This window comes from Saccoglossus kowalevskii, chromosome 17, assembly GCF_978046115.1.
Source record: "Saccoglossus kowalevskii chromosome 17, keSacKowa6.1, whole genome shotgun sequence".
NCBI classification, from domain to species: domain Eukaryota; kingdom Metazoa; phylum Hemichordata; class Enteropneusta; family Harrimaniidae; genus Saccoglossus; species Saccoglossus kowalevskii.
The window spans coordinates 3,492,871-3,508,556 of NC_140657.1; the positions used below are offsets into that span (position 1 = coordinate 3,492,871).

The 15,686-nt window shown below is 37.1% G+C and overlaps 1 protein-coding gene across 1 annotated transcript; it reads left to right on the forward strand.

Moving 5' to 3' along the window:
* The first annotated feature begins 11,079 nt into the window (after positions 1 to 11,079).
* Positions 11,080 to 15,144, forward strand: LOC102803807 (alpha-2,8-sialyltransferase 8E-like). Its single transcript, XM_006817335.2, has 6 exons — positions 11,080 to 11,186; positions 11,471 to 11,606; positions 11,837 to 11,952; positions 12,350 to 12,439; positions 12,650 to 12,879; positions 13,371 to 15,144. Exons 1-6 carry the CDS (start codon positions 11,119 to 11,121, stop codon positions 13,601 to 13,603), a joined length of 873 nt encoding a protein of 290 aa, XP_006817398.2. The 5' UTR covers positions 11,080 to 11,118; the 3' UTR covers positions 13,604 to 15,144.
* The last annotated feature ends 542 nt before the right edge of the window (positions 15,145 to 15,686 follow it).

A 15,686-nucleotide genomic window follows, 5' to 3' on the forward strand; every position in this document is an offset into this window, starting at 1 on the left:
CAGTGCAGTGAAGGGTTATCTCAGCGAACTGTTTTGAGAAAAGTGAGTCGATTGGTAGCCTTTCCCTTGTTTTTGATTTATAACCGTTGATATTTGAGACTTTATAACCATTGTATTTAGACTTGATAATCATTGTACTTAATTAGTGTGTTTTACTCTTTTTGATTTATACCTTTTATTAGTATTGTATTTAACCCTATGACAATGAGTGGCTGACGGTATCTTTGATTTATGAACGTGTTATGCCAGGAGGCACAATCTCATTTTGGGTGAAGGGATGTGTCATGAATTTGTTTTTGCGTATCTGTTAACCGACTTAATTAGCTGATTATTAGCGAATTGCTGTGTTATGTCTGTCATCGTTTAGGCCTATTTGAAATTTTGGACGGAACTTGGCTCGGTGATTTGGAACTAATTACCAGTTAACCGCCGCTATTTAGACTATTAATTCTGACAGTTTATATCCATAGTTATTAATGTAGTGAACGATTAATCAAAAGATATGACGTATTCAGTACTTAGTGTGATTGGCTTTATGATTGAAGGTTACGCCCTAGAGTCTTTTTACTGCATTGTTATTGGTTAGAGTTTTGAAAATGAATAGAGAGAGTTTTGAGTTGGTCTTGGGGAGCACAGCACGATAGATGCAGTCGCGAGGAGTCCTGGAGAGCCTTGGGGCGAGTCTAAGCACAGTCTTGGGCTAGTCTTGGTTCAGCCTTGCGATAGATTTGGGGACTTTTCCCCAGGGCGCTGTGTCTTGTAGAGTGCTCGACTGATCGACTAAGATGACAGCTGAAACGTATTTCGTTGTGTGTGTCTTATTTGACTGTAAAGTATAAGTGACTTCCCCGATCCCGTACCTCAAGGGGACGAGATAGAGAGATGAGACGAGATTCCCCCTTGGCAAGTGTGGAGACCCGAGAGTACAAGATTTTCCCCCGTGATAACATTTTTATGTCTTTCCTTTTCAATACGCAAATTGTGAGAAGAACAACGTAACCTTGACAATGCAGCTCTGAATTTGAAAACATGGATGCATAACAAATATTTTTCTTGCTCAAGTGACAACTTAAAATCGAGATAGGAACGGAGTTTGGGGGAAGAAGCAGTGTCGTCGTGCCATACTTGTTGCGCACAATCTTTATTTCTCTGTGTGAACTGTGAAAGAAACACAGCCATACATGACCGAATCCAAAGCGAAATAGCAACATTTTTACATTAAAAGCCCAATTTACCGATGTTATAACACGTTGGTCGGATAATCTTTTTAACATTAAATAACTATGTTATGTGCAACATATATATAAGCAGAGGACGCTAATACGAAAGTCATGGTTTGTCGCATACGACTTATTTACCACTTCCGTGTCACGGAGAATGTTCTAGAACCGTACTGTGTCTGGGTGAAATATTCTATATTTTTTAGAAAATGGTTGAATAGGTAATAGAACACTGTAGGAAGCAATAGAAGGTAATGGAACACTCTAGAAATTTGTAGTAAGTTCCAGACTCATTATATATGCTGATGTAATGGTCTATTTATAGACAGTGGGGGTATATATAGGGGAGTTGTTCAGCACTGAGTTCAGATCGGAGATCTCGTTGAATTGTGTTGGAGTTTAAGTATCTAGTTATTGGAGTAGTGGAGTTTTACCGCGTTATTGTACTTGATGTTTGCAGAGTATAATAATACCAGTACCAGTTGAAACCTCATCTGTTCGCTCCGTGTTCGTATGTTATCATCGCCGCCAGGGAAGTCTTTATGTTACTGTTGCCATTTTGGTATTTCACGGTTACTAAAAAAGACGGTTAGGAAACGCCATTGTTAAAAGGTGTGAATCTGCAAAATCCCTCAAGGATGCGCGTCGCGCTGTGTACGCCCTCTATTGCTTGAGATTTCAAGGTCCACCATTTTGTTTAATTTTTGTGTCGATCACTTGATGTTCCGCGAATTTGAAATTTTAAGCTCGTTTTCGATAGAATATCCACGTTTAGTGAACAAGCTCTACGAAGAATCACGTGTACATTTCGGATGAGTACTCTTTGTGACTGTGAAAACATTCAGAATCGAGAATCGTCATTTATCGTTTTCACTGTTGTCATGAGAGTAAGCTTGGGTCCCGGTAGAAAAGTAACACAAATTCTAACCCCTAAGTCACTATTTTAAAATACATTATATTATAAAAAATACTACCAAATGAATTTTTAGTATACTACTGTGTGTACTTATGAAGGTTGTGTGCGATGCCGCCGTAGAAATTGTTGAAAATGTATTCAACATTTTCTGCCAGTTTCATAAAATGCTTGTTTAATTGTTCTTGTCTGTCCTTGTTTCAGTTTTTTTGGAAAATTTTTCATGTTGCAATATTCAGCGTGCCGTTAAATGTGGTTTTAGTCAACGCTACAATTTTTGAACACATTGAACTGTCGGTACAACTTTCTAGCAGTCTCTTCGCCAAATCAATTTTTCGAACCCTTTTTAACCGTTCTTAATTTCATTGGAACTGCCTGTTGTTGCATATTTGGTCTGCTTGCATGCATTTTGTAGAGCATGGGCGGGTCATTTCAGTTATCTTATCGCATATTTTGTTTATTTCCAACAAAATGTACGTGGTATCATGGCTCCTCATTAAAACTTTCGCCTGGCTGAAATATAAACACTTGTATGGTTTCTTTGACGTCTTTTCTTCTGATCATATTTTGTTGTTGTTTTTATTTCAGTTTTCTGCCGATCTTGTTATTTAGAAATGAAAATGCCAAACACGTCATGCAAAATTACTATTTTGTAACTATTCAACTGTAGGATATCTAAACTACTAGGAAGAATAACAGATTCTTTCTATATATCATAGAGGGACTATGGAAGAATCTAAACCTACCAGGAACACATCACCGTACCGCGATTGCTTCTACGATTTTTATCTTTAGTGTCTTTAAAAAGTTTTCGTTCAATCGTTCTTTCAAGTTTTTGTCGCATAATTTCGTACGCCATTTTTTGTTTCCCGTTGAGCTATCAATCTATCGCAATAATTCGTTTCTATATATTAGGACGCGTACCTCTTATTCAAGCCTGAAATTGCGTGAAAATATGAAAGATGTTGTCTCCGCCATAATTGAAATGAGGATTACTCGAAGAAGACGATTGAGGGCATGATTTCGGCTTCGATAGTTGGGCCCCGATGCGTTTGCACGATCGGAACCATGTCTGGACTCAACCCTATCGGAGTTCAACCCGAGGGTTTAGTAGAGCCGAACTTGGCTCAAGCCGTTGGGCTCCGATAAAATGCTGTCGTGTGAACGTAGATTGTTATCATTTAACTTGTTATCTGTGTTCGCCCTCTATATTTAATATTCAAAATCAACGCAAACTCACTATATTCACTACATAAAATATGTCAGCGAAAACGAGGCCAGTAGTTTAAGCCGCAGACATTGCTATGCTTTAGATAACCAGTTATTATCATCTTGGTTGGATTTCATCCTGAGAGACGGGAAACATTGAGCAGCGACGTTCCACAGAAACCACTGATTGGTGCTTCACATTTTATCGTCTATATATTCTCTCTGAACCCAGGTCCACCAAGTTTTGCTATTTTCTGACGAAACCACGATTTACAAGCAAAACTGTGATGAATACGATTACGGCAGTAAGACGTAGATCACATGTATCAGTTGTGTTTGAAAACTCTCCCCAAATTGACGTAATTGGTTTGCTATTTTATTTACCTACCGGATGTAACCGATTTAAACATCTCGTTGTTATTTTAACATGCAATCTCAGTTTTAGTATCTGTATCCCTAATGTGTATGCAAAGCATTTAGGATGCATGGATTCATAAAAAAAATTCATTGATCGTCTTATGTAAATGCAATATCATGTCACATCTAGAATATTGCGCAGTGGTCGGGTCACACCAGCAGAGGCCACGCATTGAACTCATGCTTGTGTAAACAGTGCGGGTTTCGTCTATCAGGGGTTGTTAAGGGTGGATGGTTCGTCAGGTTGAATATACGGGAAGTGGTTGTAACGGGGAATGGGTAACTCGCAAGGCAGTGAGTGGTACACTAGGATCGCTCGACACTTATACGCACCATTCAATCATTAAGACATCAGCAGTATAGTACAGCCAGATATTTATTACCACTACAATCGTCACCATACGCCCCCGGTCCTCTTCTCATCAGTCCCCCTATTTATAAGTGAAACCACGTGATATCGTGACGTCACTACGACGCCTAGCACAAGTCAACGTGATTGGTTAGAACTAACTAACATGCCAAATAAGGAGTGCTAGGCAGTCATGGTGACGTTTGACACGGCGTGTATAAAAGTGTTAATATGGTTTAGGCTTTAAACAATACATTAGATATTACATATAGGTGTAGGAATGTGAACATTAGTAATAAGCATGGGAAAGTTAACACGTATTGACATAGACAATTGAATGCAATTGTCATGTCATACGTGTATGCGGGTACCACATCAGATTGGTGACACTGTCCCTTCCAACGAAAAATGAAAATGTCCCCATTTTCGTAATATCAAATCATACGCTAGGAAAAAAATAACAGAAATATTGATAGAAAAATATTTACAAATACAAATAAACAATTCGAATCTTATTCAAATACAATGTAGAAACGAAGAAGCCATGGCAGTATACGCACAACAATAGAACAATCAAATCATGGTCAGTACAATAGAAGGTGTCTTTCTTTCTAATTCTTATTTTGCTAATTCCCTTTGTTCAGGTAGATTAATTCTTACATCGTTAATCATGTCTTAACTATATTTCTTTCTGCTCCGTATGCTTAGTTTGTGTTATCTTAGAGAAAATTAAAAAAAAACATGCCTCAGTGGTACGATATTTAATAGAACTTAAAAAAAAAGAAAAAAAAAGCGAGTTAGGTTATCCAGGTAACCGAATGTGACTCACTTCCGTAGCAAACAAACAGTAGTTACAAATCTCTGAGATATGCCTCTGAGCAACGATGGCCTAGTCTGAATTCGACGTGGCATTTGTATTATTCAGTATTTGTTGCCATAAAATAAAATTTAAAATAACGATATTTCTCAAATTTCAAACAAATTTAGCCTAGGATTTAAAATTCACTTCATTCGGTTCGTGTTGTCTATTGGTTGTAAAATACCATGGCAACTGGTTTTTGCATGTTCAAAACAAGAATCCTTAAAGTACATATATGGCTAACATTTACGTAAAGAAAACAATCACAAATAAAATAGTAAAGTAATATAAAAACATAAAAACTCGACTTATTGACAATAAAATAACTGGATGTGTCGGTGCCAAACATAAATACACACACAATGAACATCATATAATGTGCTCAACGAGATGTTCACCGCAAAACAAAACGGAGCATGTCAAATTAAATTTTGTTACAATCGGGTGCATAATTATACAGAAATCACTGTGCTCAACAAGAAAAATTCGCAAAATCTTGGAGCATTCACAATAATTAATGTTTTATGGCTGACCTATATAGCAGAATGAGTCAGTGATATAAAAGACAGTCAATGCGAGTAGAAGAAAAATGTGAACATTAAAGTAATAAGCATGGGAAAGTTAACACGTATTGACATAGACATTTGAATGCAATTGTCATGTCATACGTGTATGCGGGTACCACATCAGATTGGTGACACTTGTGGATGGGGTTCAGCGTGAGTGTGTCGAAGTTGTATCCTCCAAGTCTATACTTCCGTGTGAGAGTGAAAATTATCACGACCTCTATGAATTGTTCAAACTTCCTGAACTCTAGTTGAGGCCATCTTATCTTGATACTATGAATGTTTTATATAAATAATTCTCTTTATAACAGTTCTGGTTGTATACAAACACTCATAATGGTACGCGATCTCAAGTACCTTAGATTAAACGGAGCCGCACCAACATTTTTAAATACTCAATACAAATGTACGATGCATTAAAGGTTTGAATAATTTGTTAGGCTCAATCCCGACAAGTTCTACAGTGTTATTGTTTGTCTTATTATATTTGCCCTGTATATTTAATTAATGTATTTTCTGTATATTTTTAGAGCTTGTAATCGGGTACCTGATCCGTTGATCATTCTTCAAGTGATTAAATAAATGAATGGATCAATAAATAAGTCACGACATTCTATTTTTGTGTGAGACGTCGTTATAACTTGTTTATTTGAAGCTCTATAATTCTAATCTGTGAGATACGCCGCACAGTGCGTGAAACTCTTTTTCGCCTCAAGTCGTGCATAAAACCCTCTAGAATTAATGTAACCATTGCAGTGAAAAATGCTGTATAACCTTTAATAAACATGAGCCTCTCCTTTAAATAAATAATTTCACATTAATGGTTTATATGTTACATTTATAACATTTTAATGATGACAATGCAATTTTTAAAACAGTTCAATGTTGTTTTAAACTGACGGTTGCCGGCCAAATAATATTTTGTGTAACTTCCTTCGATTTTGGTAGTTTTCCTTGTTAATTTGATTGAATATATTTTTATATAATTTTTTTATGTTACAGAATAATGTTTTTGGGGAGAAAGTGATCTATATTATGCTTGAGTTGGCAAACTATTCCCAAAGATCTTATAAGTACGCTACCCTGTGGTTTTTACGTTCCAGTATACCAGTGAATACAATATTGTGATTGTATGATGCTTTGTTTTTAAATTATACAAGCCACAGTTATATAGAAATTAGTCACCAAGTATCTACTCGTGATATGAACAGCAAATACTGACACTAAGAGGTTATCACGAGAATACCGCAAAGTATGCATGAAGGCAGTACGGTGTCGTATCGAGCGACGCGTAGCGGAGGTCGATGGGTTCTGTACTGTCTTCAGCGTTCATGTTATATAGTAAAAAAGTCCTTTACTAGTAATAACATTTCATATATCTTCAATCAGTATTGCACACTAAATACAAATATATAGTGACCAGTCACCTGGGTAGGAAATTACTGTTTATATCTTCACCAATACGGTGCGATTAATAGAGGCAAGTTACACACTCGCTATGCCATTGTGGTGTGTTCGGTACAGTGATACCCCTGGAACCATGCGGATTCACCACCGCCTACATGCGGACGAGGCTAATCTCTAAACAGATTAAATACGTTCTCAAAATAACGAGCTTGCATGTAATTCATTCTGAAATTCACAGGGTTAGGGGCATTCACTTGGAAAACATGTGAAAATACTTAAATGCGCGCGATGTCTTGTTTATTATTTCGACAACCTCGGTCAAAAAAACCTTTCAATTTAAACCCTAAAGGCGATATCTCAAATGTTCGGAGAATTTCCCTCTGTGTAATAATTACGCCAACGGCCATTTTATTCGAATCTGTCGATGTTATTGTATGATATTCATCATCAGTCAGTCATTTTGTCAATGACCTTCGTAATCATGTCTGTCCATTGTCGACTCAGGTCCAAAGCCCCAACCCCTGATTGTGTCATCCCTTTCCACTGCACTGATATATATCAACAGTAGAAATCATTCTGAAGCTTAGCTGACGTCACTGCGCCCACGGCATGGTATTAATATCTTCTCACTAAAAGTAGCCCACCTGTTGTATTTAAATCAAACGCACGCGTGCAGCGAAAAACCGTGGATTTTACTTTCAGTGATGTTCCAAAACTAATTTCGGAGGCGTTGGCAATGCTGTTCATCTGAATAGCAGTGAGCGGACCCACCAGACAAGCGCTGTTCTGACACCTGAGAATGAAAGGTGTGTGGAATCGCAAAATGTTCATGTCACGCGAAAAAAGAACACTGTCCGTGCTATCCTGGTTTATATTCGTGTGCATGTTTGGCGCTTCCGTCGTGTTATACTCACATGTGTACATGATTCCGGCACGTAGGATAAGTACAGAGCACACTCGGAGTGGTCCGTAAGTGTTTTTTTTTTCGTTTTGTTTTTTACAGTTATTATTTGTTGGATCATGCATTGTGACATAATAGAGATACTATTCTAAATCCGATGTACTTAATGATCTGTACGGGTAGTCACACATGTGTTGCCTGATTGCACGGTGTAGTGGTCAATATTTGTGGGAACACTGCGTTATGCTGAATCTGCTTATTCTCATTCCATGATTTTTTAAAGATTTCACGATTGTTTTTTTTATTGTTTGATAATGCAAATAAACGCCACATAAAACATTGTGTAAAATTAATCGAAAACTATATATATAATAACGTTGATTCACCAGTTTGTAAAAAAACATCTGTTTCATCGATATTTGTTGTATGAAGGCAGCAAGTCATTACGCAGTTAGAACAATCGGTATGACGCCATTTTAAACCATCCAATGCATAACAGTGGTATAATAAACTATTAACAAATGCATATTGCGGTTCAAAGCGACACATTGCAATGGAGAAAAGGGTGTGTCTCCAAGTCAATCGTGGCAAATCGAAACCACGGACCCATTTACAAACGCATCGAAAACACGATCAGCAACAATGAAATTCAGTAAATGTACGATATTTACAAAACCGCCAAATCGTTCATTATGTATGGTCGTAGCTGTTATCATATGTGTGTACGTGATACATTTTTAATTGAAGTATTAATGCTTAAATTATCTTATCATTTCTGGACTATATTTATTTTATTTTTATTTATACCCACTTTTTATGATGTGTTTAATTTTAATTTAGTTTACTTTTTCAGTCATCTCACTGGTTTGTTATAGTGAAAATATATGATAATAAGTAACAAAACCGTTATAAAATCATTATGCGTGAGGTTCTGTTTAGGCAAATCAATTGTCAATTTAAAGGTGTGTTTCCACGGCATGTGTAATGCTATGTCATTCAGTCTTCATCGACTAGCACGTTATCAAATTCTGACCACAGAATTATTGCGAAGCTACTTATAAGACTGTGTCTGATTGGCTATCTGAACCTAACGCCTAACAGTCAGACCAATCATGGCACAGCTTGCTTGTTGACAGTATTTGATATAACAGCTGTTCTCTACTAAGTTAGATCCGTGACAAAATCAGTTTATTCTATGTCATCTCGTTGATCATCACGCCGTGTTGTTCTCGCCCGAGACGACCGGGTCAAACGCATCTGTCGCCACCTCTAAACGCTTTTGTTTCTGGGATACGGCGCAATATTGATCCAATGCGTCGAGTAGGGTTGGGAATCTGGTTCGTATTCGTTCTACATGGGCGCAATAAATCTACAATGCACAATACTGCAATCCAACCATAGCCTCATGTTTGGTTAGCACTGGTTCGAATTTTTCGAATAGTTCATGTTATATTTTTTAGGATTGACAGAACCGGACTATCGTCTGTTTACATAAATGATGCACGCTTGCATGATCGAGATTGGTACAAATAAGGATATATAATACGGAGAAGTGTTTTGTGGGAAGGGAGAATCATTTAAGCTGTACAGACGTGTTCATGAGATTGCAAGGTCATCCTGTTTTCATCAAGACAATGTCTAAATAAAACGTACATGCTATACCTACAGTGAGATTTACGCACAGTACTACTACACAGTACAGTTTTTCGCAAGCCAATTTTAGAGGCAATATGCCGAGAAAATGCATGAGGCAATGCGATGACAGAAACGGGTAAAAATAACTGGCGACGGGCGACTAGTTGTTGAAAATCCGACGCGACAGATTTTCATGCGATATTTCCTTGTCTACTTTGGCGATGCGGTTATATCACACACTGGAACTCGTGGAGCAACACATGCATCAGCGAGTTGATTCATAAGTTGCTTCGGGTAAACCGGTTTTAAAATGTGCCTTTCTTTGTTTCAGACCAATAGAATGCCTAATAAATATGACTGGAAGAAATATGCCGAATGCGAATATAAATACGACTTCTGTTATTATAGATGAGACAAAGACAATAGAAAAAAATGTCAATATATCATCAAACAATACAGTCCCAGCAAAAAAAGCGTAAATATGTTTCTTTTAATATTTTTCAAACAAAACAAACAATAAATGTTACTTACAGTAAAAAATCATCATATAAAAGAATATCGCCTTCTATGTTTTTCGGTTTGTTGTGTGGAGCATTCTTTTTAATGGTTAGTATTCTGTAGGCTATCATGATTGGATCTATTTATTCATTCATTAAGGACGCTGTTATGTCTAACTAGATAATTTGCCTTGGTGTGAATTCTTGTTATTGATTTGTGGAAATGACCAGGAGGGTGGGTCACACTGAAATTAAAAAATGTATGGTTATGATAAGTACCCCTGTATGCATTATCTGATTTTGAGATGGCGAACTCACGTCATATTAAAATGAGTACTTCGCCTAGCTGGGCCAATGAAACTTCAATATAAAAAATGGTATAATGAACCAGGTTTACACTTCAGATATTCCATTTTTTGTTGGGATGATTTTGTTGAATTTATTCACAAAGTAAAACTTGTTAGCATTATGTGTTTTTTAACGGGAGAATGTTTGTCTGACCTTCAGGAGTATGTCGGTTTCATCTAATACTAAATGCATTTAATAAATGGACTATAATCATATCTCTGGTATAGTAGTGCAATTGCAATTTCAGGGGAAATGGCGTCACCATGCTGCAAATTAGTTAAATCAGTGCAGACCAAATTAATTGATTTGAGTCACAATTCAGTGATTATAACAGACAAATTGCCATTTAGTTAGCTGGTTACAGATATGATATATACCTGTGTGTATATACAATTTCTGTGTATTATATGATGGGTGTACTTGTGGTGTATTTGTTTCTATAGTCTGTTACCAATAAGGGGAGTCGTCACTTGCGCATGCGTCAAACGGGCCATATCGTGTCGTTGTTTACAAACAAACGCTTATCCATGACCCTGTGCGTTTTTAGCGTGTGTTGTTATCGTCGCTTGGGCCTCAATTTCCGCGCGTGCGTAGGTGACGTCCCCTTCAATTTTACTAATGTTCCAATATCAGCACTTGTAATTAGTGTGTGTAATTACATATGCAATTTGTTGAACGTCATTTTAAAGTTATCTCCTTCTTATATCCGCCAAGACAGCTGAGATACAAATATCGTTTATTGGTTTTCTAGATCAGCACCCAGAAAGATAACATCTCGTCAAAGACGTGTGCAACGAATGTTGGCTGCAACTGTTACTAAACTTCAGTACTGGGAACAGAATAAAACTAGAGCAGAAGTTATCAGGTACACCTATATAAGAATGAACCGTTCTCATTCAGAAGATTTGGGTATGACGGCGTAAATGACCTGCACGTTTTATTTAGAGAGCATCAAGCGTTCCCTTTGTTTAAATGATGACACCTCTGCCGCGCGAATTTGCTTTATCTAGTATACCACGTGTTTTTTCACAATCTGTGGTGGATGTGATAAATTCAGGTTGAGGGGGGGGGGTGTAAAACAACAATGATTTAGCTCTGAATAACAGCATTGCTGCTTGCAGCTATATTTATATTTTATTCTCTACACAGAAATGATTTAAATCAAATGAACGGATCAGACTTCATCTTCACCCAAGAAAATTCACCAGTTGGTAGAATGTATTACAACACATACCACAGAAGGGCAGCAAAAATCGACGGATCTAGAAGGAAGCTGCTTCCAAAGGTGATTATACAAAGACACAAAACGCGTCTATATTACTCTATAAAGGAAATCCCTAATTGTCAACAGGAATCTTTGAATAGTGTTAACACAAATCCTATTATCGACCTGAATCGTTGCGACTGTCGATATGGATTTGGTAGTCTATTCAAGTAGAAAAGTAAAAGTTCGCGATCACTGTAACTGTATATACCATTCTTACTTATACATATATTATTGTTTTATTTCACCAGGTCTCACCATTTTCAAATACAACATTGTTCAGGACATGTGCTGTTATTGGAAATGGTGGTGTTCTAAAGAACAGTGGTTGTGGTAAAGATATTGATAGTTTTGACTTTGTGTTCAGGTGATTTGATTGTGTTTTATTTCACTTTGTTCTTGAAGACGATACAAATTTATATATGTAGTATAATAATTTGTGTGTTCGCCTTCATAGCGTTGTCATCCATAAGCTAGTCACTCACTAAATACGCCGCGTCGTCAGTGTTCGATGCGGGACTCATAGCGACGTATACAACGCGTGTAAAATGCATCGTTTGCTTACATGAAATTCGAGCACGCGCTGCGCGACGATCACCGCCCTTTAAAGTATTTATAGACATAATGGAACTGAACATAACTGCTTTTGCAGATTGTATCTCTGTAAGTAACAAATCAATTTAAATAAACATGAGCACATCGTAGAGTTTTACCTAAACTTTACCTTAGCCAGGGGTGAGACCTTTAATATTCTCACTTTTCAGATCAAATCTACAGCCGATTAAAAACTATTCTACAGATGCCGGGATGAAAACCAACATGACCAGCCTGAATCCTAGTGTTATTAAACTCAGGTCAGCATATTTTATTTATTTATTTATTAATTAATTAATTTATTTATTTATTTATTTATTATTTATTTATTTATTTATTTATTTATTTATTTATTTATTTATTTATTTATTTATTTATTTATTTATTTATTTATTTATTTATTTATTTATTTGTTTGTTTGTTTGTTTGTTTGTTTGTTTGTTTATTTATTTATTTATTCGAATTCATAGGTTTCATCATTTGAAAAAGCAGGAACACAAGACAGATTTATTGAAAGCATTGAAAGAATATGAAGGATACCTTTTATGGATTCCCAATAGCGCCACGATAACCACTACCATGGCGTTTAAAGCTGCCAAAATCATTCAAGAAGATACGCGACTTCAGATATTGTTAGTAGACGCTGATCACTGTAGACATTTCGGTAAATACTGGCAAATAAAAAGGATAATCTCAACCGGTGAGTAACTAGAATCAGGGTACGGTAATGGCAACGTAATTGGATAAGTTCTTTCTAAGCCATGACTTGTATGGCTTTACATATGTGCATAGACGCCCCATGCATTGTCGAAATTTGACATGCGCATTTCCAATTGATCACTATGAGGGCGGTGCTCACTGCACGCTATCCAGTTTCGTGCTGTGAATCTTGCGATAGTTAGTTTGGCGACGTATGTAGCACGTCTCTCTGTAGTACCAAGTCACTTGTCGTGATCGTGCATTCAAGTTTTGTTTTGAATGTTGCAATTTTTGTGCGTCTGTGTGTACAATTATATTGTACGCGCTTGCTATGTGAGCTCCCGTATGCAACCCAATAGGGGTCCTTGTGAAACGCTGTGGACGCTCTTTTGTTCCGAATGTTTTTGACAAATTGCTGGATGATGGTGCTGACTGTCCATCCCCGTTGAAAACAATACCCAAAAAATTACCTATTTCTTAATTACATTATAGGTATGATACTGGTTAATATTGCAATTTCACTTTGCGAAGAGATCCATGTTTATGGTTTCTGGCCATTCCGCATGGACGTCCGGGGAAACCCATTGCTAATGCACTATACAGATGACCTCAAATGGTCGTCCTACCATTACGTACACGATTATTCCAGAGAGTTCACGCTACTTACCAAACTTCACTTCGATGGCGTTATAAAACTCCATGTAAATCAGTGCATGGAATCTTGAGAACGAGTAATGCCGGGGTATATAAATATGTAATTTGCAACGTAAATATTCGATCTGATAAAAGCATAATCGAAACAGGATGTTATAGGAGCTGAATTATGGTATATCGCTTAACCACGATTCCTAGTACTGCCGTGAAAATGCTGCGTCGCTGGACTGCTTGCAACAGGTAAACCCCTCGATGTGCTTTAAAGCGCAGTAGTCGTCGGTGCCACGCATGCGCATTTGGTCATTTTAGGTGATTGGACGGTATCGAAGGAGTAGCCGGTAGTATTCAGTGCAAGTCGCGCCCAGGTCAAACCTCATACTTGTGATTACCATTTGAAGAGCACATTGGATTGTGAGAAAATCAATGTTTATCAACACAAATGTCGAACATGCGCAGCGCGACGACCGCCGCGCTTTAACCATTTGACGTTCACCCTAGACATAATGGTTCTACACATTGACGTTTCCTAGTGAGTCCAAGGTTGTGGGCTGGACCATCGTCACGTCAGCAATGAATTATCGCGAACAGTGATAACCTCTAACTGGGTCAACAGGTATCGTCACGGTTGTTCCGTATAAGAAGCAATGATACCGAACGAAGATTACTTTGACTCAGTCGCATATATAATTGTCCCCAGCATTACTTACAAGACTAGAAAACCGGGCAATCAAGTCGTCGATGGTTTTGAAAGGGTGTAGTTGAATTAAAAAAACTAAACTAAACGCTACTCAATAATATACCTGCTGTTGGTGCATAACCGTAATATCCTGTCCGTGAATTTTATATCATACGATAAAGACCATACATATTAACAATATACAAGATATTTTTCACCGAATTGTTTAGTTAAGAAGTTAAGAGATGTTTTTTTGTTGTTTTTTTTCATATACAGGTTGTAGTCACCGCAATTGTTTCCACCATAAAATGTGGCAGGTACGCTTGAAATTGAACTTAAACTACACTACTAATCCTTATTTCTTTGATTCTGGGGCAAATCCAGTGTCTCGTGATAAATATGTTATTTATACTTTTAAAAAATAGTATATTGATGTTGTTGTTGCTGTTTCTGAAATCCTAACAATTGTCTTTTTTCTAAGATGTCAAGTGGTATTTTTAATCAAGTGCATCACAGTCTAGTAAAAGTATAAACCAAAATGTGATCTAATAAATGTATATGAGTTACGATGTGTTGTAAATATAGTAATTGTCGTATTCGTTTGTTATCGCACTCGCCCACAGATGTATACGAAGTTATTTTCTGTATTTCACGTAGGAAAAAATGGAAGATGTGTATTGAGTTACTTAAAAATAATCGAAACCATTGAAAATTATATCAAGATTTTTTGTTTTCAAATTGCCATAGACACTGTGTTGCCTATAACATTTCGACCCAACGTGCGCGATGTACAAAAACATTGCTATTTGTGAGGACATTTTCCAATACACCACATTGGGCAGTGTTGATACATGCGTGTACGAACATATATTTTATTTTATTCAAAACAAAGGATGTACAATTGTGAATAAATTATTACATTCTGTGCACTGAAAACTGTCTGACAAACGTACATTTCTGCACACTTCTGATGCATTGCCTTTGTCGCAGCCATGTACCAAATCATCAACAGAGGGCGCTCTCGCTACGAATTGTATACACTTGTATTACAGCTTGTTTTATCTGAGCGTTTTGATATGTTATACAACGGCGACCATGGCCGCAGTATGGTCATGGTGTGCCGCTTTTCAACGACGTTGGAATATATATGTAGATATAAATGTACAGTTACAGAGATTAAAATCATATGCAATCTTGTAATAGTTGGGAGTTATTAAGAACACGGCTCGTCCACGTGCATGTGTAGTACACCTTCCAAGTGAAGCTGCGTGAGTATTTTAAATTCTGTCGGATAGTCATGACTTTGATGGTAGGTGGACCAGTTCAAGTCTTCAGTGTAATGCATGGGTAAGGACATTCCTTCAGAGTTTATTGAAAACGGCCAGAATCCGTAAAGGTGAACCTCCTCGCATAGCATTAGTCCTATACTAGTTAATAGCATTCCTACGGAAAAGAATGATAGACAGATTACGGAAGTA